The 25,506-nt window shown below is 47.3% G+C and overlaps 1 protein-coding gene, 1 long non-coding RNA gene and 1 other non-coding gene across 4 annotated transcripts; 2 read left to right on the forward strand and 1 right to left on the reverse strand.

Moving 5' to 3' along the window:
• Window positions 1-24,218, forward strand: ITPKC (inositol-trisphosphate 3-kinase C). 2 transcript variants are annotated; one of them, XM_066243849.1, is made up of 8 exons: window positions 1-1,911; window positions 6,184-6,283; window positions 9,404-9,617; window positions 10,495-10,699; window positions 14,505-14,606; window positions 15,591-15,662; window positions 19,304-19,378; window positions 20,830-20,968. In XM_066243849.1, exons 1-7 carry the CDS (start codon window positions 757-759, stop codon window positions 19,349-19,351), a joined length of 1,896 nt encoding a protein of 631 aa, XP_066099946.1. In that variant the 5' UTR covers window positions 1-756; the 3' UTR covers window positions 19,352-19,378; window positions 20,830-20,968. The 2 variants fall into 2 exon arrangements, with proteins under 2 accessions (XP_066099946.1, XP_066099945.1); XM_066243848.1 differs by lacking the exon at window positions 19,304-19,378 and having other exon boundaries at window positions 21-1,911; window positions 20,830-24,218.
• LOC136313475 (uncharacterized) lies at window positions 1,838-2,863 on the reverse strand. The gene is made up of 3 exons (XR_010727148.1): window positions 2,718-2,863; window positions 2,099-2,212; window positions 1,838-1,894 (listed from the first exon to the last, which is right to left on the reverse strand). It is a non-coding gene; the product is annotated as an uncharacterized lncRNA (long non-coding RNA).
• Window positions 7,843-7,982, forward strand: LOC136313726 (U4 spliceosomal RNA). The gene has a single exon (XR_010727176.1). It is a non-coding gene; the product is annotated as a U4 spliceosomal RNA (small nuclear RNA).
• Window positions 24,219-25,506: the final 1,288 nt, after the last annotated feature.

Raw genomic sequence — 25,506 nt, forward strand, 5'->3', positions numbered from 1 at the left:
AGAGAGAGGGAGAGAGAGAGAGAGAAAGAGAGAGAGAGAGGTAGAAGCAGGAAGCAGCCCGGAATTTTGAACTGGCGATCTCAGCATTCCAGGTCCACACTTGCTTTATCCACTGCACCACCACAGGTCAGGCCAAACACACATTTTTCAAAAAGAATTAACTAATATTATGTATCTTCATTTTATAGGTGACAAAACTGAGCCCGGGTAGGAAGCATAAGTCACTCACTCAAGGTAACACAGCTAGGAAGTGGCATAAGTGACTCTCGAACTCACATCCCTGAGATTCTCAAGTCTTTGGAACACAATGCCTAGGGTGTGAAGAAAGGGCACGCTGGCTGGACTGGTCTCCGAGAGTCATAGTGACGCTAAATTGGTCACTTGAGAGTGTAGAGAAGTTAGGTTAGTTGTGGGGATCCAGGGAGGGGCCCCACTGGCCAGCAAATAGGACCTCAGGGGGCTCAGACCCAAACCGGATACGAGCCGGGCGTCGGGACCGGCGTTGGGAACCCAGCCCCTCGGGGTAAGGGAGGAGGGCGGACAGGCAAGGCCCGTCCCCTTTACGCCACGTCCTGTGGGGCGGGGCCTCGGGGTTTTCTCCGGGAGGGGGAGTATCGGTTAACCACTGCGTGGCCTGACTGGCTGGAGATCCGCGGGCCGGAACCGCGAGTCGGGGCTCCCCAGCCACACCCCTCGTGGGATTTAAAGGGCCAGGAGGGGCTGGGTTGGGCCGAAGGCCGAACCAAGGGAGCGGGCATGAGACGCTGCCCGTGCCGGGGAAGTCTGAACGAGGCCGAGGCCCGGGCGCTGCCGGGGGCGGCCCGCATGGGGCTGGAGGCACAGCGAGGGGGGCGGCGGCGACAGCCGGGGCAGCAGCGACCTGGTCCTGGCGCCGGGGGCCAGGCGGGTCGGCCGGAGGGGGGCGGGTCCCCGACCCGGACCAAGGAGTCCTGCCTCCACTCAGAACAGGAGAGGGCCGGCCTCGGGCCTGAACCGCGGACAGACAGACAGGCTGAGCCTGAAGCAGCTGGCCTCGGAGCGGAGATAGAGCAGCCCAGCCAAAAGACGGAGCCTGACAGGTCCAGCCTCCGGACACATCCTGAAAGGAGACTCCACTGGTCAGAGCTGGAGACAGATGGTCTCTGGACGGAGACTGGAACAGATGGATTTTGTACTGATCCACGTAGGTCCGAACTCCAGTCTGAGTCAGAGAGGGTCAGACTCTGGACCCAGCCAGGCGTTGATGGGCCCTGGACAGAGTTAGAAATACGTGGGTCACAAACGCAGCCAGAGAAGTCCCAGCCCTGGGCTGATAACCTCTGGAACCACCAGAAGAGGCCCAGCTTTAGGACTCAGCTGGAGGGGACCTGTCCCTCAACAGAGCCAACTGTTGATGGCTCCTGTAAAGAACTATACATTGATGGCTCCAGGACACAACAGGATATTGAAGGGCCCTGGACAGAGCCTCACACTGATGGCTGCCAGATCCAACAGGATACTGAAACGGCCTGGCAACCGGTTGGCACTAATGGTTTCCCAACACCACAAGCTACTGATGGCTCTTGGACACAGCCTGACACTGATGGTGCACAGACACAAGATACTAATGGACAAGAGTCTGTGATGGACTACCTTTTGGGGGAGTCCAACCAAGATGGCCCATTAGTGGAACCGGAACCTGGGGAGTTGGTGACTCACCTGTACTCTCACCTGGAGTATAACTCCCAGACTCCTGTACCCCGCCTCATCATCACTCCAGAAACCCCTGAGCCTGAGGCTCAGCCAGTAGGACTTTCCTCCCGGGTTGAGGGGGGCAGTGGCGGCTTCTCGTCGGCCTCCTCTTTCGACGAGTCTGAGGATGATGTTGTGGCCGGGGGTGGAGGTGCCAGCGAACCTGAGGAAAGGTCTAGGGTGAGTGGGACCCATCCCGCCCTTAAGCCACACACCCCTACCCCTTATTCTCCTGCCTTTGCTTTGAGAAGTTCTCTAGCACCTACCAGCAATTTCATCTACAGGCACCTCTTCCGTCCACTTACCTCCTCCCTCTGACAGCTGGGTTACTAACCCACTGCAGGCATCCTCCTCCTGGGCCTCTTACCTCTTCACCCACTGCCTCCCTTTCCCCCTCACTGGTTGCCTCCAGTCCTGGAGTCTCAAATTGATGGCCACTGGCCGACTCCATGATGCTCAGGAATCATATGATAGTGTAAATCTGTGCGTGTATACCCAGATTTTTAAAATTTTATTTTACTGATTTTAGAGAGAAAAAGAGAGAGAAAGAGAGACAGAAAGACCCATCTGTTTCTGTATGTGCCCTGACTGGGGGACTGAACCAGTAATATTTGCATATCAGGTTGATGCGCTTACCCAACCTGGCTATCCAGCCAGGGCATGCACAGATATTTTCCAGCAAAGGTCTGTGACTTCTGTTGGATCTTCTGGACCATGATATGTGACCCCAAAACCTGAAGATCACTAGTATAGGGGGACAGAAAAGGTGTACTTCATACCCCAAATTTCTTAGGTCCTGAACCTTCACCACCATTAGCCCATTCATTTTTGTAGAGAGTGAGCCCTAAGCTTTTATCATTCAAAAAGGGCTGTGTAAACCCAAAATGCTAAGCCCCCAACCTAGCCACGGATCCTCCAGTCTCCCCACTGTCCCCCAGCTCCCCTCGGGGTGCCTGCAGACTCTTGTTTACATCCTCCAGTCTCACCCCCCAGCTCGGGCGCGGTTCTCCCTTGGTGAATCAGGAGGGTTGGCAGGACAGGTTTGGGAGGGAGTCATCAAAGAAGCAGGTGTGAGAGCCTCCTGTGGGTCCACCAACTGGATCCTCCAATTGTTCTAGATTCCCCTGCTGGAGTCCACCCTGAGCCCCCCTCACCACACGATCCTCCCTTCGGTACGTGCTCACACATGTGCCCACAGATTTGAGAGACAGGCCTGCCTCAACCTGTCTATGCCAGAGCAAGGGAGTTGACCCATGGGCTGTCTGCCATTGCTGTTCCCTCTGCCTACTCTCTCACCTCCCTGGCATCTTAGAACAGCTAAGCTGGAAGTGGGTGAAAAAACACACTCATTTCCAGTCCTGTGTTGTTTCTTGCACGTATTGACTCATTTAATTCTCAGAGCAGCCTGACCTATGGTGGCGCAGTGGATAAAGCGTCGACCTAGAAATGCTGAGGTCACCGGTTCGAAACCCTGGGCTTGCCTGGTCAAGGCATATATGGGAGTTGATGCTTCCAGCTCCCCCCCCCCTCTCTCTCTCTGTCTCTCCTCTCTGTCTCTCCCTCTCCTCTCTAAAATGAATAAAAAAAAAATCATTAGTAATTCTCAGAGCAGCCCTAGGAGGTAGATACTATTATCTCATTTTATAGACAAGGAAACTGAGGCACAGAGAGGTCAAGACACTCGTTTAAAGTCACACACCTTTGGAAGACAGAGCTGAGATTCAGACCCTTAATACCAGATACTTTTCTTAGGGCTTTGTTTGTGTTAACTCTTTGAATCTCTGTTAACAGCCCTGTGAGATGAGATTATTATTATTTCCATTTTACAGATGAGGAAACAGGCGTAGAGAAGTGAAGTCACTTGCTTAGGGTTGGCCAAGTCTGGTTCAAGCCAGAACTGAGGATTCTAACTCAGTTCTGGCTGAGTTTAAGACCTAGTTATTTTAATGGCAGTGGTGTGTGGTTCCATCCCTAACTTACTTTCCTCCTGGGTCTCCCTGCCTCCAGTTTTATTCTTATTTTTCCAGAATCTTCCTCCATGGCCCACCTTTGTTCAACTTTTGAACTTTGCCGCTCCAGCACCTCTCATGGCTCCCAGGCCCTTCCTGATAGCGATCAGGAGTTTAGTTCTGTGTTCAGAGCTTCCTGTCTCCAGGCTCCTTCCCATGTCAGCTTCCCTTCTCCCCCCACCACCCTGCTGTAACAAAACCAAAGTACATGCTGTACCTTGAACACCCTGACGCCATCCTGCCTCCACTCATTGCTCAAGCTGCTCCCCCTGCACAGAATACCCTTGCTTCCTCCTCTCTTCACTTTGGAAACCCATCTGACCTTAAAGTTCCAATTACTTTCTTTTCCTCCCTTCTTTCTCACATCCATTCTGTCCTCCTAATCAGATAACAGACAGTACATAGCCCCTACTATGTGTCTGGCCCTGTGTTGGCTTTGCTGGGGACACGGCTGTTATCGAGATAGTGCCCTCCTGGAGCTTCTAGGGCCGTGGAGGAGACAGACCCATCACTAGGCTGTGACAGCTCAGAGTGGTCAGGACAGGGATGGAAGAAGCCCAGGGTGTTATGGGAGTCCAGAGGAGGTGACCAGCCAGACCTGGGGTATCAGAGAGGGCTTCCTGGAGGAGGGTGCATGTGAGCTGAGACTATCATGAAACCATCTGAGAAAGCCCAGATTAACCATCAGATCTAAGAAAAAAGAGAGAAGATACTGAATCTGTTTATAACTTAAAAAAGATGGTTTTAACCAATCTCCTTTAATCCATGCAGTATTTTTGGAGCACCTATTGTGTGCCAGGCCGTTGGCTGGGACACAGTCATAAAATCATGACAACCCTAGTCCCTGCCCTTAGAGCTTGTCTCTAGCAGGGGTGTAGTAAGTAATAAGTAAGCCCAGGTCAGGGGGTCAGACCAGAGGTGGAATGGTGTGATTTAGGCAAGTGACTTAAGCTGACTAAGCCTCTGTTTCTTCCTGTGTAACAGTCAACAATTCTCCTGGGGTTGTGTGTTTAGGATTAAGTAGGTTATGGCACACAGAGTCTTTGTCATTATGCATGGAATGTTCCAGGTGCTTAGTAAACAGGAACCTTTATTAATCACCTCCTCTCCACTCCCAGCAGCTGAAGAGAGTAGAATAGCTCTTCCTGAATCCTGCAGTCTAACACCCTGATTCTGCTTGACGTTCCCACTTCAATTAGAGATCTCCTAGGTAGCTGGGTTCTGAGAAGTTTGGAAAGAGCATGGCTTTGACCTTGGGATTGTGGGGGGTATGGGGGATGAGCAACATAGCTTCCTTTTCTAGAGATGACCCATTCTCTCAATACTTGCTAAGAGCCTGCTGTGTTCTTGGAGAAAAGAATGTATTCGTGTGTGTGTGTGTGTGGGGGTGGTATGTGCACGTGCGCGTACACACGTGAATCTGATTGTAGTCTCTAGAAGCTCTTGGTGGTTGAGTCAACACATACAACTAAATCCTTATTCTCTCTTTGCTTCTCAGGTTTCCTATTGGTCTCTTTCTTTAGTTCTCTACTTGTATTATCTTCAATTTTTTTCTCTTTTGATAACTCTATCTGTTATTTGGAATAGGTCAGGATTTGCTATAGTAACAAATAACCTCCAAAACTTAATGATTTAGAATAACAAAGGATTATTTTTGTTCATATTTCACATTGACCATGGTCAGTGGTGGGTGAAGGGGCTGAGGAAGCCTTTCTTTCTCTTTCTGCCCTTTCTACAATAGGGAAAAGAACATGAAAGTCACGTGCTGGTTTTAAGGCTTCCACCCTAAAGTGATACTTCTGTTCATATTTCATTGGCCACAGCGAGTCAAGAGGGCAGGGACATATCTATGAGGGGGAGAAGCAGGAGCTATTTGGTAAGCAGTTCTCATAACTGATGCAGTCTCTGTCTTTGCCTATGTCCCTCTGTTTCTGTCATCATGTTGTCATCTATCTCATTTTCTCTCTGTGATTTGGCCTCCATCCATCAACTCCTGCCTCTGTCATTTTCCCCAGAAGGTCTGACTTGGTTTTGGGACAGAGATGAGGCTTCTGGGGTGTGTGTGTGTGTGTGTGTGTGTGTGTGTGTGTGTGATAGAGAGAGAGAGAGAGGGAGGGAGGGAGAGGGGTTTGGAGGTTATAACAAAACCGGGCCTATCTTTACTCGTTGGTGATGGACAGAGAGACACAGATACAAAGGAATTGATGACAGGGAGGAATGAACAGAGGCTCTTCCCTACCTTCGTGGAGACCTTTGATGGATCTTGTGATTGCTGGAGTAAGTGGGCTTGGCTTACCCCAACGAGCTTGGGAGCAGTGATCCCAGGAAAACCCTTGGCCTTGGAGAGGCCCCAGGTCCACCTTCATTCCCTCTCATGGCAATACGGGCATCCCCTTCCCTCCTTAGCCTCAGTCCTGACCCCACCCTGCTCTGCCCCACACAGAACAAACCCTGGAAGAAGCTGAAGACAGTTCTGAAGTATTCGCCCTTCGTGGTCTCCTTCCGAAAACACTACCCTTGGGTCCAGCTGTCCGGACACGCTGGTGAGAGCAGGGGGTGGTGGAGGGCAGGGGACAGGCAGAGTTGGGCAGAGATGCCTAGGCTGGGGATAGAAAGCTACAGAGTTGCTCTCTGTACTTTAGTTTCCCCATCTGTAAAATGGGCTTTGCGACAGCCCCCATTTCATGGGATTGCTATTGGAAATGTTTTGGCCTGGGCTGGGCCATTTATACATCAGGGTTAAGGGCTATTCTCTGTTATCCCAGTGTCAGTGTGTGTGTGTGTGTGTGTGTGTGTGTGTGTGTGTCCGTCCTCAACCCTGGGGACAGTGGGCCTGGGCTTAAATCCTAATTCTGATTTTTAAAAAAAATTCTGCTCTTTATTGGTGGGTGACCTGGGGCAAGTTACTTTATTTCATTGAACATCAGTTTCCTCATTTGTAACATGGAGATAATTGTTCTTCCTTTGCAGAGTTAACTGAAGTGTTAAAATATATATTGAGACCAAGACACAGCCTTCTCATACATTATCATTCCCTGTCCCCACCCCATGTCCAGAGCTTAGTAGGCCCTCAGTAGACAACAGCTGTAATAGTTTCTCCCCAGGGCCTGACATAGTATCTCCAACACATGGTGGCAGAGCCTAACATATATCATTTTTTGTAAAGGGCTAGATAATAAGTAAACTACTCAACTCTGGTAGCAGCATGAGAGTAGCCACAGATATACATAGACATGTGAGTGTCTCTGTGTTCCAATAAGCCTTTATTTACAAAAATGGGCAGTGGGCTGGCCTGACAAACCATGCCTTCCAGCAAAGAAAGAGGAAGGAAACTCATCTTCTTTGTTCATCCTTAGATCTGAGTCAGAAAGGCAAAGCCTCTCTGAAACTGTAAATACAGGCCTGCCATCCACATATGAACTAGTTACTATTGCTGAGTTTGAAAAAAACCCCAAAAAACAGAAAACTCAAAACTTAGTGATAGTTAAAAAACAACAACTTAGTGCCCTGGCCAGAGAGCCTGGTTGGTCAGAGTGTTGTCCCGATATACAAAGGTTGCCTGTTCTATCACTGGTCAGGGCACATGCAGGGACAGATCAATATTTCTTTTTTTTTTTTTTTTTTTTTTTTTTTTTTTTTTTTTTTTTGCATTTTTCTGAAGCTGGAAACAGGGAGAGACAGTCAGACAGACTCCCGCATGCGCCCGACCGGGATCCACCCGGCACGCCCACCAGGGGCGACGCTCTGCCCACCAGGGGGCGATGCTCTGCCCATCCTGGGCGTCGCCATGTTGCGACCCGAGCCACTCTAGCGCCTGGGGCAGAGGCCACAGAGCCATCCCCAGCGCCCGGGCCATCTTTGCTCCAATGGAGCCTTGGCTGCGGGAGGGGAAGAGAGAGACAGAGAGGAAGGCACGGCGGAGGGGTGGAGAAGCAAATGGGCGCTTCTCCTATGTGCCCTGGCCGGGAATCGAACCCGGGTCCTCCGCACGCTAGGCCGACGCTCTACCGCTGAGCCAACCGGCCAGGGCGAGATCAATATTTCTATCTCTTTCCCTCTCCCTTCTTCTCTCTAAAATTAATAAATAAATAAAAAATTAGTGAGCTTTGCCCAGTGGCAGTATCGTAACCAATGAGGTTTATCTGAGGCATGATTATTGCTAATTGAAAACTTTTCCCAATACCCCTTCATGATGACTTGAAATATAGTTGACATTGGCATTTTTGACAGTCTCTATGGAGACTGAATTGAAAAGAAGAAACAACTTAGTGAGATAAAGCTACTGTTTTATTATGCGCACAGGTTTTGGGATTTGGGAATGCAGACAGGGCAGGGCAGGGACGGCTTGTTGCTCCATGGTGTCTGGGAACTCAGCTAGGACTACATGAAGGCTGCAGGCTGGAACTTTTGGAAGGCAATTCACTCACATGCCTGGCAGTTGATACTGACTGTTGGCTGGGTCTCAGTTGGTTCTGCTGGCTGGAAAGCCTATATGTGGCTTCTCCATGTAGCTGCTTGGGCTTCCTCACAGTATGGTGGCCGCAAGTAGCGAGATTTCTTACATGGTACCTCACGACTACAAAGTGTCTCTGCCAACAAAGTGGAAGCTGCATTTCCTTTTATGACCTAGACTATGAGCTCATTGTTGTTGCTTCTGCCATAAGCCTTCCCAGATTCAAACGGAGAAGAATGAGACTCCACTTCTTGCTAGGAAATGGCAAAATTCTAGAAGAGTATGTTGGACAGGAGCATTGTTGTATCATCTTTGGAAAATAAATCTGAAAATTCAGTCTGCCTCAGTAAGAATTGTAATTCTAAGTGCTGGCCAGTTAGCTTGGTTGGTTCGAGCATCATACCGATACACCAAGGTTGTGGGTTTGATCCCTGGTCAGGACACATACAAGATCAACCAAGAAATGCATAAATAAGTGGGACAACAAATTGATGTCTCTCTCTCTTTCTCCCTCTTTCTCTCTCCTCCTCTCTCCCCTCTCTCTAATATCAATACAAATAAATGAAAAAAAGAAAAGAAAAAAGGAATTGTAATTCTAATATATACTAACTATCGGCATAGTCCAGAAAATGCTATATTTGTAAATTAACTTAAATAGGCCCAGTTAGTATTCTGGGACTCCAGGCAGAAGCAAGTGCATATCTCCTTTGGAGAGTCAGGCTTTTGACTCAGATCTTACAAAAATTCCCACAGCTGGTTGTGACTTCACAGTCCAAAATTACAAAACCAAAAAGGACACAATCTGCTATGAAGAGGACTTTATTTTTATTTAAATTTTTTTTATTTATGAATGATTTTAGAGAGAGATAAAGGCAAAGAGAGAGAGAGACATAGATCTGCGTTATTTATGCATTCATTGCAACCAATTCTTATATGTGCCCTGGCTGGGACTCGAACCCACAACTTTGTCATATTGGAATGATGCTCTAACCAACGTAGCTACCCGGCCAGCCTGAAGAGGAACAAAGGGCACAAACAGGCCCTTCCCCTATGACCACTGGCCAAGATTTTGAAAGTTTCAGGGAGAGAGAGAAAGTATTGCAGAAAGGTCAGGTGAAAAGACAGTGGGCAGGATCGGATGCATATAGGAGATGGGGGATTCTCTTGCTAATACAGTTTCTGACCCTCTCATTGACTGCCCTGCTTATAGGGAACTTCCAGGCGGGAGAGGATGGTCGGATTCTAAAGCGTTTCTGTCAGTGTGAGCAGCACAGTCTGGAGCAGCTGATGAGCGATCCTCTGAGGCCTTTTGTGCCAACCTACTATGGCATGGTGCAGAGGGATGGCCAGGCCTTCAACCAGATGGAAGATCTCCTGGCGGACTTTGAGGGCCCCTCCATCATGGACTGCAAGATGGGCAGCAGGTGGGGTCAGGGATAACCATGAGGCAGAGGTGGAGGGTCAGGGGTGGGCTTTTTTGAAAATAGTGCTAAGTCAGTCTTTAAAGTGGTTGTACATACGTTCCCACCAGCACTGTATGAGAGTTTCAGTTGTTCCATTGTCTCATCAACACTTAGTATTACCTGTTTTATTAATTTTAATCATTCTGGTGAGTGATTCATTATGGTTTTATTTCTGTTTCTCTGATGACTAAGTAAGTTGAGCATTGACTGGGCATTTGAAAAGTGCCTGTTTGAATACTTTACCTATTTTTCAATAGTAGGCTTTTTTTCTTTTCTTTTTTTTTTTTTGCAAGAGAGACAGGGACAGACAGGAAGGGAGACAGATGAGAAGCATCAATTCTTTGTTGCAGCACCTTAGTTGTTCATTGATTGCTTTCTCATATGTGCCTTGACCGGGGGCTCCAGCAGACCAAGTGACCCCTTGTTCAAGCCAGCGACTTTTGGGCTTAAGCCAGTGACCATGAGGTCATATCTATGATCCCATGCTTAAGCCAGCAACCCTGCACTCAAGCTGGTGAGCCCACAATCAAGCTGGCGACCTCAGATTTCAACCTGGGTCCTCTGCATCCCAGGGTGATGCTCTACCCACTGCACCACTGCCAGGTCAGGCTGTCTTTTTCTTTTTGACTTGTAATTCTTTATATGTTCTAGATACTAGTCCTTTGTATCCAGAATCTGTGTCCTATACACACACATTCTCCAACCTCCTATTTTTCTTAATATTGTCTTTTGATAATAAGAATACTTTTAATTTAGTCCAGTTTGTCCATTTTTTTCACTATGGTTAGTAGCTCAGTATTTAAGGAATGCCTACATTGTTACATACTCTGTGTGCCAGAACCTACCTGGAGGAGGAGCTTGTGAAGGCTCGAGAACAGCCCCGGCCCCGGAAGGACATGTATGAGAAGATGGTGGCTGTGGACCCTGGGGCCCCCACCCCCGAGGAGCATGCTCAGGGTGCTGTCACCAAGCCTCGCTACATGCAGTGGAGGGAGACTATGAGCTCAACCTCCACCCTGGGCTTCCGGATTGAGGGCATCAAGGTGAGGTCCAGGAGCTATGAGCCTATCACTAGAGGGCTGGACACGAGCCTGTCACTAGAGGGTTGGACACTAGATCTAGGCAGGGCTTCTTGGGGAACATGGGTGTCAGGGAAAACTGAAAAGAAGCAAGATCTGGAGAGAGAGAAGACTGCAGAGGATGAAGAGGTGAAGCTAGGAGAGGTCCTACTTCTCTCACCTCCATATCCATCAGCAGCCAAGGTTTATTTATCTCTCTGCCTAAGCATCTCTTGATTCCATCTTTTTCCCTCCTGGGGGCCCTTCCTAGCCTGGCCCTGTCTTCTGCCCCAGCTTTCTCTGATCTCTTATCCAACACAGCAGCTGGAGGGATCCTTTCTCCCCCTTATGCAGAAAGATTTTCTTTTTTCAGTCCTTCATTTTTTTCTTTTTTAATGATTTTCTTTATTGATTTTAGAGAGAGAGGGAGCAAGATCCTAGTTGTTTCAAGTTATTTATTTATTTATTTATTTATTTTTGAGTGAGAAGAGGGGAGATCGTGAGACAGACTCCTGTGTGCATCCTGACTGGGACCCACCCAGCAATCCCAGTCTTGGGCAGATGCTCAAATCAACCAAGCTATTTTTAGTGGCTGAGGCTGCCGTACTGGAACCAGCCGAGTCACCCTCAGTGCCCCGGCCATGCTCGAACTTTTGAGCCACTAACTGAGAGAGAGGAGGAGGAAGAGAAGGGGGAGTGGGAGGGAGAGAGAAGCATATGGTCACTTCTCTTGTATGCCTTGACTGGGAATTGAACCCAGGATATCCATACGCCAATCCTACTGGCTAGGGCCAGTTGTTTCACTTTAGTTGTTTATTCATTGCTTCTCATATGTGCCTTGCCTGGGCAAGCGCTGTGTTTCAAACTGGTGACCTCATTGTTCTGGGTCGATGCTCTATCCACTGCACCACCACAGGTCAGGCTCACTTCTTTTTTGTGTTTTTTTTTTATATATATATTATTTATTCATTTTAGAGAGGGGGGAGAGAGAGAGAATAAGGGAGGAGCAGGAAGCATCAACTCCCATATGTGCCTTGACCAGGCAAGCCCAGGGTTTTGAACTGGCGACCTCAGCGTTCCAGGTCAACACTTTATCCACTGCACCACCACACAGGTCAGGCAGGCTTTCTTTCTTTTTCTTTCTCTTCTCTTCTTTTGTCCATCCGTTCTCCCCCCCCCCATCCCTCCCTCCCTCCCTCCCTCCCTCGCTCCCTCCCTTTCTTTCTTTCTTCCTACCTTCCTTTTTTCCTTTCTTCCTTTCTCTCTCTCTAAATTAAATCTAATTGTTTGAATAAATATTCAGCCTGACCTGTGGTGGCACAGTGGATAAACTGTTGACCTGGAATGCTGAAGTCGCTGGTTTGAAACCCTGGGCTTGCCCAGTCAAGGCACATATGGGAAGCAACTACTGCGAGTTGATGCTTCCCACTTCTCTCTCCTCTTTTTCTCTCTCAGAGTGTCAACCTGGGACACTGATGACCCAGGTTCAAAACCCCAAGGTTGCTGGCTTGAGTGCAGGCTCATCCGGCTTTACCATGGGATCACAGACATGACCCCATGGTCAGTGGCTTGAACCCAAAGGCTGCTGGCTTGAGCAAGAGGTCATTGGCTCAGCTGGAGCCCCCGCCCCCCAGTCAAGGCACATATGAGAAAGTAATGAATGAACAGCTAAAGCACCACCAGCAACAAGTTGATGCTTCTTATCTCTCTTCCTGTATGTCCCTCTCTCTCTCTAAAAAAAAAGAAAAGTATTCAACTGTTTAAAAGTCAAAATAGCCTGACCTATGGTGGCGCAGTGGATAAAGCATTGACCTGGAAATGCTGAGGTCACCGGTTCGAAACCCTGGGCTTGCCTGGTCAAGGCACATATGGGAGTTGATGCTTCCAGCTCCTCCCCCACTTCTATCTCTCCCTCTCCTCTCTAAAATGAATAAAAAATAAAAATAAAATTAAAAAAAAAAAAAAAGTCAAAATAACATTATAACAGGGTGATAGGAGACATCTGTCCCCACCCCCGCTGCTGTCCTTGTATTCTTTCCACCACCTGCCTGCTCATGAGGAACTACTTTATCAGTTGCTTATATTTTTTCTTGCAAATACAAACAAATGCAATTGCATATCCTAAAACTTCCTCCTTTCCTTACATAAAAGGTTGCATAGTCCTGGAGAGTTTTTCATATCATTCATAGAAAGAGTCTCCTCTTTCAGTTCTTTCTTTTTTAACTGTAATAGCTCTTTGTGGATGTGCTGCAGTCCCCTGTAGATGGCCACCTTTGTTGTGTCCTTTTTTTTTTTTTTTTTTTTTTTTTTTTTGTGAGAGAGAGAGAGGACAGACACAGGAAGGGAGAGAGATGAGAATCCATTTTTTTAAAAAAAATTTTACTTATTGATTTTACAGAGAGAGGAGGGATGGGTAGCAAGAAGGATCAACTTATAGTTGCTTCATTTCAGTTGTTCATTGATTGCTTGTTGTATGTGCCTTGACTGGGCAAGCCCAGGATGTTGAACTGGAGACTTCAGCGTTGCAGGTTAGCGTTTTATCCACTGTGCCACCACAGGCCAGGCAGGCTGTTTCCATTTTTTACCATTACAAACAACACCTTAATGGATCACGTTGTATGCAAGACATTTTGCAGGTTTGAAGGTTTAGCTGTAATTTAAATTCCCAGAAGCAGTACTACTGGGTCAGAGATGGAATGCATTGGGAATGTTGCTAGATATGGTCGAACTGCTTGCCTAGGTGTTACAACACTGTGCATTCTGTCGGTGATGTATAGAGTGCCTGTTTCCCCATGGCCTTGCCAGCATAAGTTGCGTATCCAACTGTGTTGTTTTTTGTTTGAAACCTTTCCATGGCTGCCTAGGACCCTCAAGAGATGTTTCCTGACCTAATGGGCCCTCCAGGGTCTAGCCCTATCTCATCCCTCTTTTCCTCTTTGCTGACCTTCAGGTCATAGTGAAGCACTTCATTGTCTTGAAAGGGTCCTGTTCCCCTGCCACAGAGCCTCTGCACATGGTGTTCCCTCTGACAGGACTGTTCTTCCCTGTACTGTTCCCCTGGTTGGCATTTATTTTCCTGTCTCCTTTTAAATTTCACTTCCTCCAGGAGGCCCTTCCTGCTAGATCAGAGCTCTCTTTTACCTCCTTATAACTCTCTATATTCCTTCATTATTCTTATTCCCCTTTGTGATGCTCTTATTCAATATCTGTCCCCCTTATCTGACTGTGTTTGTCCTGTTACCTCCATGTTAGCATTGCCCACCAGGCACATCATGGCAGTACGACTCTCTCATGGCAGGTGGCTCTCTCAGAGATAAAAAATAACAGTCTCATTTATCAAATGCTTGCTTACTACATGTCAGGCACTGTGCTATGTGTCCTACATACCCGATCTCCTCTAATCCTTACACCAGCTTTAGCATGGGGATACGAACACAATTTCTATTTTCCAGATGAGGAAATTGAGGTTGAAACAGGTAAAGTGATTTGCTTAAAGCTGTCCAGCTTGGAAGTAGCAGAGTCACCATCCAGAGCCAGATTTACCCTCCTACCAGATTTACCTGGCTAGACTGGCTCAACCAGGGGGTTCAAAGTTATACGTGAAAGGACTAGCTGCTCAGGAGTGTGACTTGGAGCTGAGTTGGTCTGAGCTGGGCAGGTGAGCTGACTTCTGCTGAATAGCAAGTGAATGTAGAGGCAGACAGGTGGCCCTAGGAAGTGCCAGAGGCTGGTTGGTGTTGGGTGTAGAAAGGAAAGGTGTGACACTGTGTCTTCAACCTTTGCCCTGCAGAAAGCTGATGGAACCTGCAACACCAACTTCAAGAAGACACAGGAGCTAGAGCAGGTGACAAAGGTGTTGGAGGACTTTGTAGATGGTAATCATGGAATCCTGGTGAGTAAGACACCATGCCCCAAATTTAGCAGTTTAGGTCCACCACCATCATTGTTGTCCCATCAATGGTCTTTTGCTAAGGGCCAAAATTGGCTGATACTGGCTGGTGATCTGTGGCCAGCAGGTGGGTTGGTCTGGGATGGCTGGTCTAAGATGGCCCCGCTCACATGTCTGGTGGTCTCAGATCATGACTTGGCCACTAGTGTCTCATGATCCATCAGGCTAGCCTGGACTTGTTCTCATGGTGGAAGCAGGTCTCCACAGAACAAATGAAAATGCAAGGCCTTTTGATGGCTAAGCCACCATCATTTCTGCCATGTTCTATTGGCCAGAGAAAGTAATGACCAAGCTCACAGATTAAAGGGAAGCAGACTCCACTTCTCTTTTTGAGCGAGAGAGAGAGAGAGAGAGAGAGAGAGAGAAGAAGAAGAAGAAGAAGGAGGAGGAGGAGGAGGGGGGGGAGGAGGAGAAGGAGGAGGAGGAGGAGGAGGAGGAGGAGGAGGAGGAGGAGGAGGAGGAGGAATAATAATAAAAGAATCAACTTGTAGTTGCTTCACTTTAGTTGTTCATTACTCATGTGCCTTGACCAGGAGGGGCAAGCTGAGCTAGTGACCCCTTGCTCAAGACAGCAACCTTGGGCTCAAGCCAGTGACCCTGTGCCCAAGCTGGCAAGCCCATGCTCTAGCCAGTGACCTCAGGGTTTTGAACAGGGACCTCAGTGTTCCAGGTCGATGCTCTGTCCACTGCACCACCACAGGTAGGGTAGACTCCACCTCTTGATGGGAGGAGCTGCTAGGAGTTATGGTTATTCATATAATCTACTAACCTACATTGTCTGTGCCACCCAACGTATCCAGCCTCCTCTCCCCTTTTCTCCACAACTCCTTTATTTCATCCTGGCCAGGTCTGGGATGAGGTCAGATCTCATGATGGGTAAGAATCCACAGAGTCCCTATGCTAACCAAGAAACTCCCTCTCAAACAGGGAAAGTATGTGGCACGCCTAGAAGAACTTCGTGAAGCTCTGGAGAACTCCCCCTTCTTCAAGACCCATGAGGTATGAGCCCTGGCCATCATGGGAGCAGAGGGCCCTGTGTGTGTGTGAGGTGAGGGTGGGTTGGGGTCCAGGTTTCACTGAGGAGAAATCACGAACAGAATTAAGGCTAAAGCAATTTTTTTTTTATTTTTGGAGAGAGAAAGAGCGAAAGAGGGACAGACAGGGACAGACAGACAGGAAAGGAGAGAGATGAGAAACATCAACTCATAGTTGTGGCACCTTAGTTGTTCATTGACTGCTTTCTCACATGTGCCTTGACTGGGGGGATCCAGCTGAGCAAGTGATCCCTTGCTTGAGCTAGTGACCTTGGGCTTCAAGCCAGTGACCATGGGGTCATGTCTATGACCCCACACTCAAGCCGGCAACCCCGTGCTCAAGCTGGTGAGCCTGCACTCAAGCCACTGTCTGCACTACCACCTGGTCAGGCTTTTTGTTTTATTGACTTTTTTTTAGAGAGTGGAAAGAGCAGGGAGAAGTGGGATGCATCAACTCGTAGTAGTTGCTTCCTGTATGTGCCTTGACAGGGCTAGCCCAGGGATTTGAACTGGCTACCTCAGCCTTCCATCCACTGTGCCACCACGGGTCAAGGCTAAAGCAATTAAAAGAGATCCCATGTTTTGGGGTTTGCTTTCTTAGGGTAGGCAGCACAGGGGATTTTATTTTATTTTATTTTATTTTATTTTTTTACAGAGGCAGAGATAGACAGGGACAGACAGGAACGGAGAGAGATGAGAAGCATCAATCATTAGTTTTTCATTGCGCGTTGCGACTTCTTAGTTGTTCATTGATTGCTTTCTCATATGTGCCTTGACCACGGGCCTTCAGCAGACCGAGTAACCCCTTGCTGGAGCCAGCAACCTTGGGTCCAAGCTGGTGAGCTTTTCACTCAAGCCAGATGAGCCCGCGCTCAAGCTGGCGACCTCGGGGTCTCGAACCTGGGTCCTTCCGCATCCCAGTCCGATGCTCTATCCACTGCGCCACCACCTGGTTAGGCAGCACAGGGGATTTTAGGGAGGTGGAACAGTTACGAGCATGAACTTAAGCCAGAAGCTTGGGATAAAGCTGGCTCAGCTATGTTACCTCTCAGACCCTGGTTCCTTCCTAAGGTAGGAAGAACAGTAATACCTTCCTTACCGGGCTGCTGAGGTGTGAGATGTGCAAATGTCAACTGCCATTTCGAGCTTGGAAGTGCATTTGACTCCTAGCTCTTAAAAATTATAATTATTTACAATTATTATCTGCATTCCTTGTTCAGTGGCTCTCTCCTTCCACCTCCCTCCCTTCTGCAGCCCGTCTCTTTGGAAACATTCATCTCTCTGGGGCTGTCTCAGAAGGTCTGGGAAGTAGTGACAACACTGTTTGGATCCTCTCCTCCCCTTCTCTGTCCAAACTCTCCCCGCTACCTCCACCCCAAGTCCTCTCACCTCCTTCTCCTGCTATCCCTGGCCTCTGGGACAGCCCTGGTCTGGGAGTCCGGCCAGCCTGGGTTTGGACCCCAGCTCTGCAGGCATGTCTGCTGTCCGCAGGGCGTGATAATGGAGCTCCTGCCTCCTGGGTGACGTGATGGTTCAGTGGATTAATGTAGGAAAAGTGCAGCCCATAGTACACCTTCAGTATGTACCAGCTGTTACTGTCATGTTTCTTATTAAACATCACAGGTTGTGAAGACGAGGCCTGGGGAACCCATCTCAGATGTTCTTGTGATGGTTTCACTTGCTTGGTGACTTAACATTTTAAAAGATGAATTGCCAACATTTAAAATGTGAGACTTCACACCAAAATTGGGATTTCTAGTTTCCCTTGTCACATTGGAAGATGTGGTAACATTGTGCCGCTTGCCAAATGACAACAAGCCGTATAGAGTGGGATGGCATCTGCCTCTTCTCACAGGCACCCACTCGCCTGCCTCATCACCTGGGTTCCCTGGGGACAGTGCGGTTTGAAGCCTGGTTAGGAAAAAGGAGGGATATACAAGCATGGAGTTAGTTGAAGGCAAGGAGACCACTATTTCTTTCTTTCTTTTTTTTTTTTAAAGATTTTATTTATTGATTCTACAGAGAGAGGAGAGAGAGGACAGGGAGCGAGAAGTATCAACTCATAGTTGCTTCACTTTAGTTGTTCATTGCTTGCTTGTTGCTTGTCGTATATGCCTTGACTGGACAAGCCAAGGGTTTCAAACTGGTGACCTCAACGTTCCAGTTCAAGGCTCTAGCTCTACACCAGCACAGGCCAGCTGGAAACTACTATAGGAGGTCTTCAGGTTACGACACAGTTCCATTCCTACAACAGTGATGTAACCTGAATTTTGGTGTAATTTAAAACACAACCTAGCCTAAGTCACTTGTTGTCCCAGTAGAGCCCGAGCTTTACTTTGATCAGGCATCTCTGATTTGACTTCCCCATGCAGTGGGACACTCCTGCTTATCAGCAGGGCTGGCAGCCTCTTCGAGAGGCGGCTATGAGGATTCTACTTATTAGTATTGAGACCAATTGTCACCGGAGGAAAGACATGACTGACACACAGGAATCACACAGGCAGTTTATTACTTACAAATCCTTATGGTGTGCCTGGGTACAGGTTAATGGGGCCCCGTCGGCGTGTTCCTCTCCACTGTCCTTGATCAGAGCAGCTTGGAGACAGTCCACATTCAACGTTGGAGTCTGGGCGACTACTACAGCAGGGAGGCCCTTTTTCTGGCATAGGCCTTCTAACAGGTGTTAATCTATGGGATTATCACGTCAAACTATTTTGGGAGTTCCTAGCAGGGAGCCCTTTTTATGTTAATCTACAGAGTTGTCACATCAAGCCACTTTTAACCTATATATAATTTAACACACACACTAACTGGGCCCTGTGCAAAAGCATAGTCTGCCTATCACATCTGTACACACTAGATTACTTCCCACCCAGAGAGTGTATCCTTAATCACTTGCCTTAATGGCTTTGTGTGTGTGTGTGTGTGTGTGTGTGTGTGTGTGTGTGTGTGGCAGAGACAGAGAGAGGGACAGACAGACAGGGAGAGAGATAAGAAGCATCAATTCTTTGTTGTGGCACCTTAGTTGTTCATTGATTGCTTTCTCATGTGCCTTGACCAAGGGGTTGCACCAGAACGAGTGACCCCTTGCTCAAGCTGGTGACCTTGGACTCAAGCTGGTGGGCCTTGCTTAAACCAGATGAGCCCGTGCTCAAGCTGGTGACCTTGGGGTTTCAAACCTGGGTCCTTTGTGTCCCAGTCCAACGCTCTATCCACTGCGCCACTATCTGGTCAGGCTGCCTTAATGGCTTTTAATATTATATCCTAACTTATTTCTACATATCTTCTATATTTTTCTATATTCCTGTATATTTAATTACTATAACATTATATTACTGTAACATTCCACTCCTTGATTCCGGTGAGCTATATGCTTGCTGGGATCATTACAAAACCATTTTTTATTATCTGGGAAATTCTCTGGGGTGGATTTTCTAAATCTCTATAATTTGGCTGTCTGTGTGGATTATAAATGGCTGTTTTAGCTAAATTCAGGTAGTATTGTGTATATAACAATCCTTGTTCTAGTGGTCCTCCGCTTGGTAGATGTTCTATCTACCATTGATTGGATGCTGTTGAGGGTACAATGTAATTTGTTCTCTGCAGGCCCCGGTCAGAATTTGTGGTCAAGCCTTTTCTGCATTCAAATTCTGATCATTTTTGTGCAGGAGGCACCAGGGGGTATGTATTGGGTCTGGATAGTACCTATAGGTCCTCCACCAATGTGGAGCAATTAAAGTTGGACTTACTTGCTTTTTTTTATTTTGTACCCTTATGGGTGTTTTGGTGGTAAGGGTAAATCCCCTAGATCTGAATCTACACTTTTTGGAGTTTCCTCCGATATTGATGGCAATTCTGATTCAAAATGTAAATTGGTATTAAATGGTTCCCTAAATTGTGGCCACTCTTCTTTCATTAATTTAAATACGCATTTCTCAAATGTTGTTGGTGATAATGGCTCATCAGAATCCCAGTATCGTGTGAAGTCCGATTTAAAAGCCGGGGATTTTGGTTCTGAATTCAAAAAAAATGACAAAATTTTAATCCTGATTTTGTTTTGCTTTCTGGGTTCATTCATATACGAATATCTTCCCAGTGGCAATCCAAGTCTCCCATTAGATATGAATCCCATAAATATTTTCTAATTTCATTCTTTAGTTTTGGTGGTTCTGTTGCCGGGACGTCTATTTGTTCTCCTGTTTTCTCCAGCTATATATCTTCTATATTTTTCTATATTTCTACATATTTAATCACTATAACATTATATTACTGTAACACTTACCTATCCTAACACAGTTGTAAAATCATAATCTAGAACATAAAAACACAAACATGCGTGTTACTGCGTCTTCTTCTGTCATGCAACCAAACTAGCTCACCCATGTAATCTGTTAAGTACCACATTAAGGGCATAGGCTGAAACACTCATGTCTCAATTTTTTCAAGTTTTTATGGGAGTGAGTGTCATAAACTTGAAATATCATATGTCGAGACTGTCATAACCTGAGGACCCCCTTTATTTCTAATTAGAAAAATAAGACCAGCATATCTGAGGGCTGCATGCCAAGCCCCACAGTCACTTGATGAGTGTGTGGCCATTGATAACAGGAGGTAGAACTGTGATCATCACCTCCATTCTACAGATGAGGAAACGTAGGCCTGGAGAAAGGAAGCCACTGGCCCACGGTCAGCAGCAGCAATCCCCCAGCGCTGTGTAGTGGCTGCCCCTTTCCATGGGGAAGATGTGATTCACTTCCTTAGTTCCCCCCAGGCTCTCCGGACCCATTCAGCATCCAGCAGGCATTTGAGTTTGTATTTCAGCTTGAAAAAGGATACCAGTTGACATCTATTGTGTATTTGATATACTGGCAACTGTTTTAAGTGCTTTGTATGGATTAATTCATACATATAATATGCATAGCAACCTCTGCAGTAAATGGTACCATTATTCCCACTTTGTATGTCAAGAGCCAGAGAGGTTAAGTCACCTGCCCAAGGCATAACAGCCAAAATTTGAACAGGCATCCTGGCTCTTAGAGTTCATGCTGTCAACTACCCTGCTCAGATGCCCCTTGGGGAGGGGACCTTGACCAGTACTGCTTTGCTCCAACTTTCTGCCTATCTCCCTGCAGGTCGTGGGCAGCTCTCTTCTTTTTGTGCATGACCACACCGGCCTGGCCAAAGTTTGGATGATTGACTTCGGCAAGACAGTGGCTCTGCCTGACCACCAGACACTCAGCCACCGGCTTCCCTGGGCTGAGGGTAACCGTGAGGACGGCTACCTTTGGGGCCTGGACAATATGATTCACCTTCTTCAGGGGCTGGCCCAGAGCTGATCCACTTGCCTGCTGCCAGGTTTATTTATTGGATGGTACTCAGCTGGCTGGAGGAGCCCCTAGGTGTGTGGGGGGCTTGAGTTCAGCCATGAAGGTGCCGACCTCCTGGACAGGAGAGGTTGTGTTGTACACCACCTAAACCTTGTGTAGAAGATTTTAAGGGTGTGGAGACCGGGTAGTGCCCAGCCTTTTCATGATACAGGGGTTTTAAGGACTGGAGGAGACATGATATGGCTGGGTCCCACTGAGATTCAGAACCGGACTGGGTCTTCCGACTAGCCAGGAAGGTTCCTGAGGGACTGCTGGAGACCACAACTAAACCACACACCCTGAAAGAACACCATTCAGATGCTATAGGGTTAAGCCTGACACATGCCTATCACCATATGAATCCTCCTTGTCAGCATCCTCAGGCTGCAAGCTGGCTTCTGGCTGGGGACCAACTTCCTGTGGTGCCCCAAGGACCAGACCTCATTTGTGAACAAACGTGGAGCAGCCTGGGAATGTTTGGCCCCCTATCTTCATCTGTGGGCCTTCAAATGCTGACTTAGGCTCTGAGGAGGGTGTGACACCAGGGGACTGGCCTGAGAGCTGACACTGCTGAGCGCTCTGTTTGCCCTGTCCTGCCCTCTAATGGCCTGTTGGGATCCTCTCTGCTCCTGAGAGAACGCTGCTGACCCCTGCGGACCAACACCACAGCCACACCCCGTGCCAGCACTATGACCTGCACAACTTCATTCCTCTCCTCCAGCACTTTATTTAGCCTTGGGACTTCCACCTTTGACCCTCTTAAGTCCCTTTCCTCCTAGCTGATGGAGGTGGCAAGAAGGGTTTTCAGGGTCAGAGAAGCCAGCATGGGAATCAGAGCTGCCTTCTTTGGGTGTCCCCGTCCCACTCAGGGCTCTTGCCGTGAGAACAGCCAGGCTTGAGCCAGAGGTTCAGGGTGGGTGGGGCTGCTGGCCTTGACCCTGGGCTCACAACCTGGTCCAGACCAAAGACCCTAGCACCCTGATGTGAGTGGTGCCCCTCTTTCCCTTCCTCCTGTACCTGTAACTGGCTTTCTGGCCCACAGGGCTGGGCTAGAGGACGACAGGCATCTCCCTCTTTCTAAGTCAAAGCTGAGGTTGTCTTCTAAAGCTCAGGAGGCATGCTCCTTTTCTGTTGACTTTTATACTTATTTATATAAGACAGGTAGTTGTTAGATGGGGCAGCAATGGGGGCAACATCACTTCCCTGCCTTCCCTCCCATGATAATCCCTGAATAAACAACATTCAAAGCCAACTTGACAGAATTTTGTTTGCATCTGGGGTATACAGGCTCAAAGCTCATAATTTTGAACATTAGTCTGGGGTGGGCTAACAGAACAGTGACCAGTTTGGGGTAGAGTTGCTTCTCTCATGCTTGGCTCTGCAGGATAAGGAGTGTGACAGTGACTAAGTGTTGAGCAAACAAGTGTGTTAGGCTTCTTCGCCTGTACCTTGCCTGACTGGTGCATGACGTCTGTATAGTCTACTTAAGGCTGCAGGTGCTAGCCCTCAGGGAGGCAGACTGTAGATTGCTGGTTGCCTGCCACCATAAGGAGGGGCTATTGTTTGTTGGAAAAGGAGTTCCCCAGCTGCCTGCTATTTATTAGCCCTGTGAGAGAAGCAGTTTTCCCTGCCTGCTTGCTTGTGGACCATGACTTTAATAAACAAAATGGCCCACCACTTTCTGGCTCCACAGTTCCTTTACCATCTGCCCAAATCCAACGTGAACCTGCATGGCCATGACTACCGGCCTTATACCAAGACAGTACCAAGCTCTCCCAGGACAGGGCACCAGATAAGAGTGCCAACCACTAGCAGGGCTGGGAGGTGGAGGTGCAGCTGGAGGGGTCAGGGAAGAGATGGAGGACTCCACATTTCTGGTTAAAAATACTATACTAAAAGAAAAATGAAGCCTGGCCTGTGGTGGCACAGTGGATAGAGCGCTGACCTGAATGCTGAGGTCACCAGATCAAAACCCTGGGCTTGCCCGGTGTAAGGCTGGTGGGCCATGGCCAAACAGGTTCACATCAGGTTAGGAAGACAGTAAGGGATGAGCAAACAGGCAGGGGGGGAAAACCCTCTCTGGCAAACAATAGCAAAAATGGCCCCTCCATAGGTGGCAGACAACCCACAATCTATAATCTGCCGCCCTGAGGGCAAGCACCGGCAGCCTACATAGACTATACACAAGAGTTGCTGCCCCGTGCTCAGGCACCAATCAGGCAAAGTACAAGTGAGCAAGCCTAACTCACTTGTTTGCCAACACCTGGTCAAAGCACCTACAACCAATGAAAAGCTAGAGTGAAGCAACTACTTTTTGCTCGGTGCCCTGCCCTTCCCCCTGTAAAACCTTAGGGAAAACACATTATACTGTAGTATCTCTTAAGTCCCTTTGCACGGGTGACATAGCTGTGACCTAGACAGACTTGTTCCCTCCCCTTTCAGAAGGGAGGCAACTGGTATTCACTAAACTAATCTCTGTATATTATCTATGTATCTAGTTAGTTATATCTGGGTAGATACTAACTGCTAAGTTTGAAACCTGACCCTGCCACTAGCCAAGCCATGAGACCTCAGGCCAGTGACTGCATAGCTCCAAGCCTGTCTCCCCATTTGTAAAATAGGGAGGACCTATGTCCTTACAGGATTTGAAGACTTAAGTTAACACAGGTAAAGATGATGGCACATTTAACTGCTCTCAGACCTATTTTCCTTAAAAAAAAAAAAAAAATTCAGAAAACACAGGTTGGGGAGGGGCCTAGCCTGGGCTGAGGGAACCTTCCCTGAGGAAATAAGTCAAACTGGTATAGGATTTTAGAACAAGTCACCCCAAAATAGGCCTCTGTGGTACGTGGATTATAGTAAGGTGAGCAACTTTTTTTACAATGAAAAGGAGGACAAAAATAAATTGAAAACAGTATCGTAAATAAAAGAAACATTTTATTCATTGCAATAATAATAAACTATGATAAATGCATAATAAAAACATCTATAGCCTGACCTGTGGTGGCGCAGTGGGATAAAGCCTCGACCTGGAAATGCTGAGGTCGCCGGTTCGAAACCCTGGGCTTGCCTGGTCAAGGCACATATGGGAGTTGATGCTTCCAGCTCCTCCCCCCCTTCTCTCTCTCTGTCTCTCCTCTCTCTCTCTCCCTCTCCTCTCTAAAAAACAAAACAAAAAACAAACAAACAAACAAAAAAACATCTATAATATTTTATATTGTAATTATGCTTACATGATGTAAAGCCAGTAGCCATGGCCACCATCACACCTGCCTGGCCCATACAGGTTCGCATTTGATTTGGACAGATGGTAATGAAACAACGAAGCCAAGAACTGGTGGCCATTACCTTGAATCCTAGCTCGCACCCAGAGGGCGAGAAAACACTTGGGCTCTGAAAGCCACTGACTCATCCGAGTATTCCTTAGAATCAAAGGTCCCACCAACCTTATTCACCTCTGTTCCCCATCTTCTTCTTTCTGTACCAATAGCTTCTCCTTCAGCACTCTGCCATCCTGGCTGCCTCTCCTCTGCAATGCTGATGGCAGGAACGGAGCGAGAGCCCCCGGTCTGCTTCATTTTATAGTGTGGAAATTAAAGCCTTTAAGCCAGTATACATATAAGGAAGTCTCTGATACAAAGCCACTTATCTGAGGCATAAATGGGATTCCTCATAAGAGTGCACCACCTCCCATCATGCAACTGTCAAGGGTGTGGGGAAAAGTTTAGTTTTGAGAAGATCTTAGTATTAGAAGGATTTGAAATGATCTTAGTATTAAAAGGGTGGGAAATAGCTGGTAGGCTATAAAGACCCTGCCAACTTACTGCCTGTCTTCCACACCCAATGCAAACTATAAGTGAGCAAACATAAACTTCATATTTGCAAACTTATTTTACCTACACATGCCTATTAATTTTTAATAATAATTATAAGAAAACAGTACTCATTTAGCAAAACTAAATATCAAGCAAAACCACTAATTTGGAGTGATATTCAGGTGTGTATCATTTTCTAACTAAAAAACATGTTTTATACAACTATAAATATTTAATCAAAATGCGTTATTTATATGGCTTAAGGTTAGATTTCTACTTTAAAACTCGAATTTTGGGAAAATACTTATAAATAAAATTACACACATTTGTAAATTACTAGATAATGAATAAAACGTAAATTGTGCTTACCTATGATTGAATATTCATTGAGAAAGAAATAATCGTGAGTGTACAATGTCGTATGTGCTGTGTTGTATTTCAGTAAGAAGTACACAAAGCCATTTGTGTGCTCGGTATATTACGCGCTCTCTCAAGGTCTCCTGTGCGGAGTGCATGCGTCTCATAATCGCATCTTGCCCCACTGTACTGATCCTTGATGAATCGTCATGTCAAATAGAAATACGTCACATCGCACACAATGGATTGACCCTGCATCGATCAAATACGG

The sequence above is a fragment of the Saccopteryx bilineata genome, chromosome 9, assembly GCF_036850765.1.
Source record: "Saccopteryx bilineata isolate mSacBil1 chromosome 9, mSacBil1_pri_phased_curated, whole genome shotgun sequence".
Classification (NCBI taxonomy): Eukaryota; Metazoa; Chordata; class Mammalia; order Chiroptera; family Emballonuridae; genus Saccopteryx; species Saccopteryx bilineata.

What these genes read in the sequence shown, in the direction of transcription:
- ITPKC (XM_066243848.1), top strand. Translation starts at nt 757, where the DNA reads ATGAGACGCTGCCCGTGCCGGGGAAGTCTGAACGAGGCCGAGGCCCGG. An exon ending in AACCTGAGGAAAGGTCTAGG is followed by an intron (nt 1,912 to 6,183) that starts GTGAGTGGGACC and finishes TGCCCCACACAG; the next exon opens with AACAAACCCTGGAAGAAGCT. An exon ending in TCCGGATTGAGGGCATCAAG is followed by an intron (nt 10,700 to 14,504) that starts GTGAGGTCCAGG and finishes TTTGCCCTGCAG; the next exon opens with AAAGCTGATGGAACCTGCAA.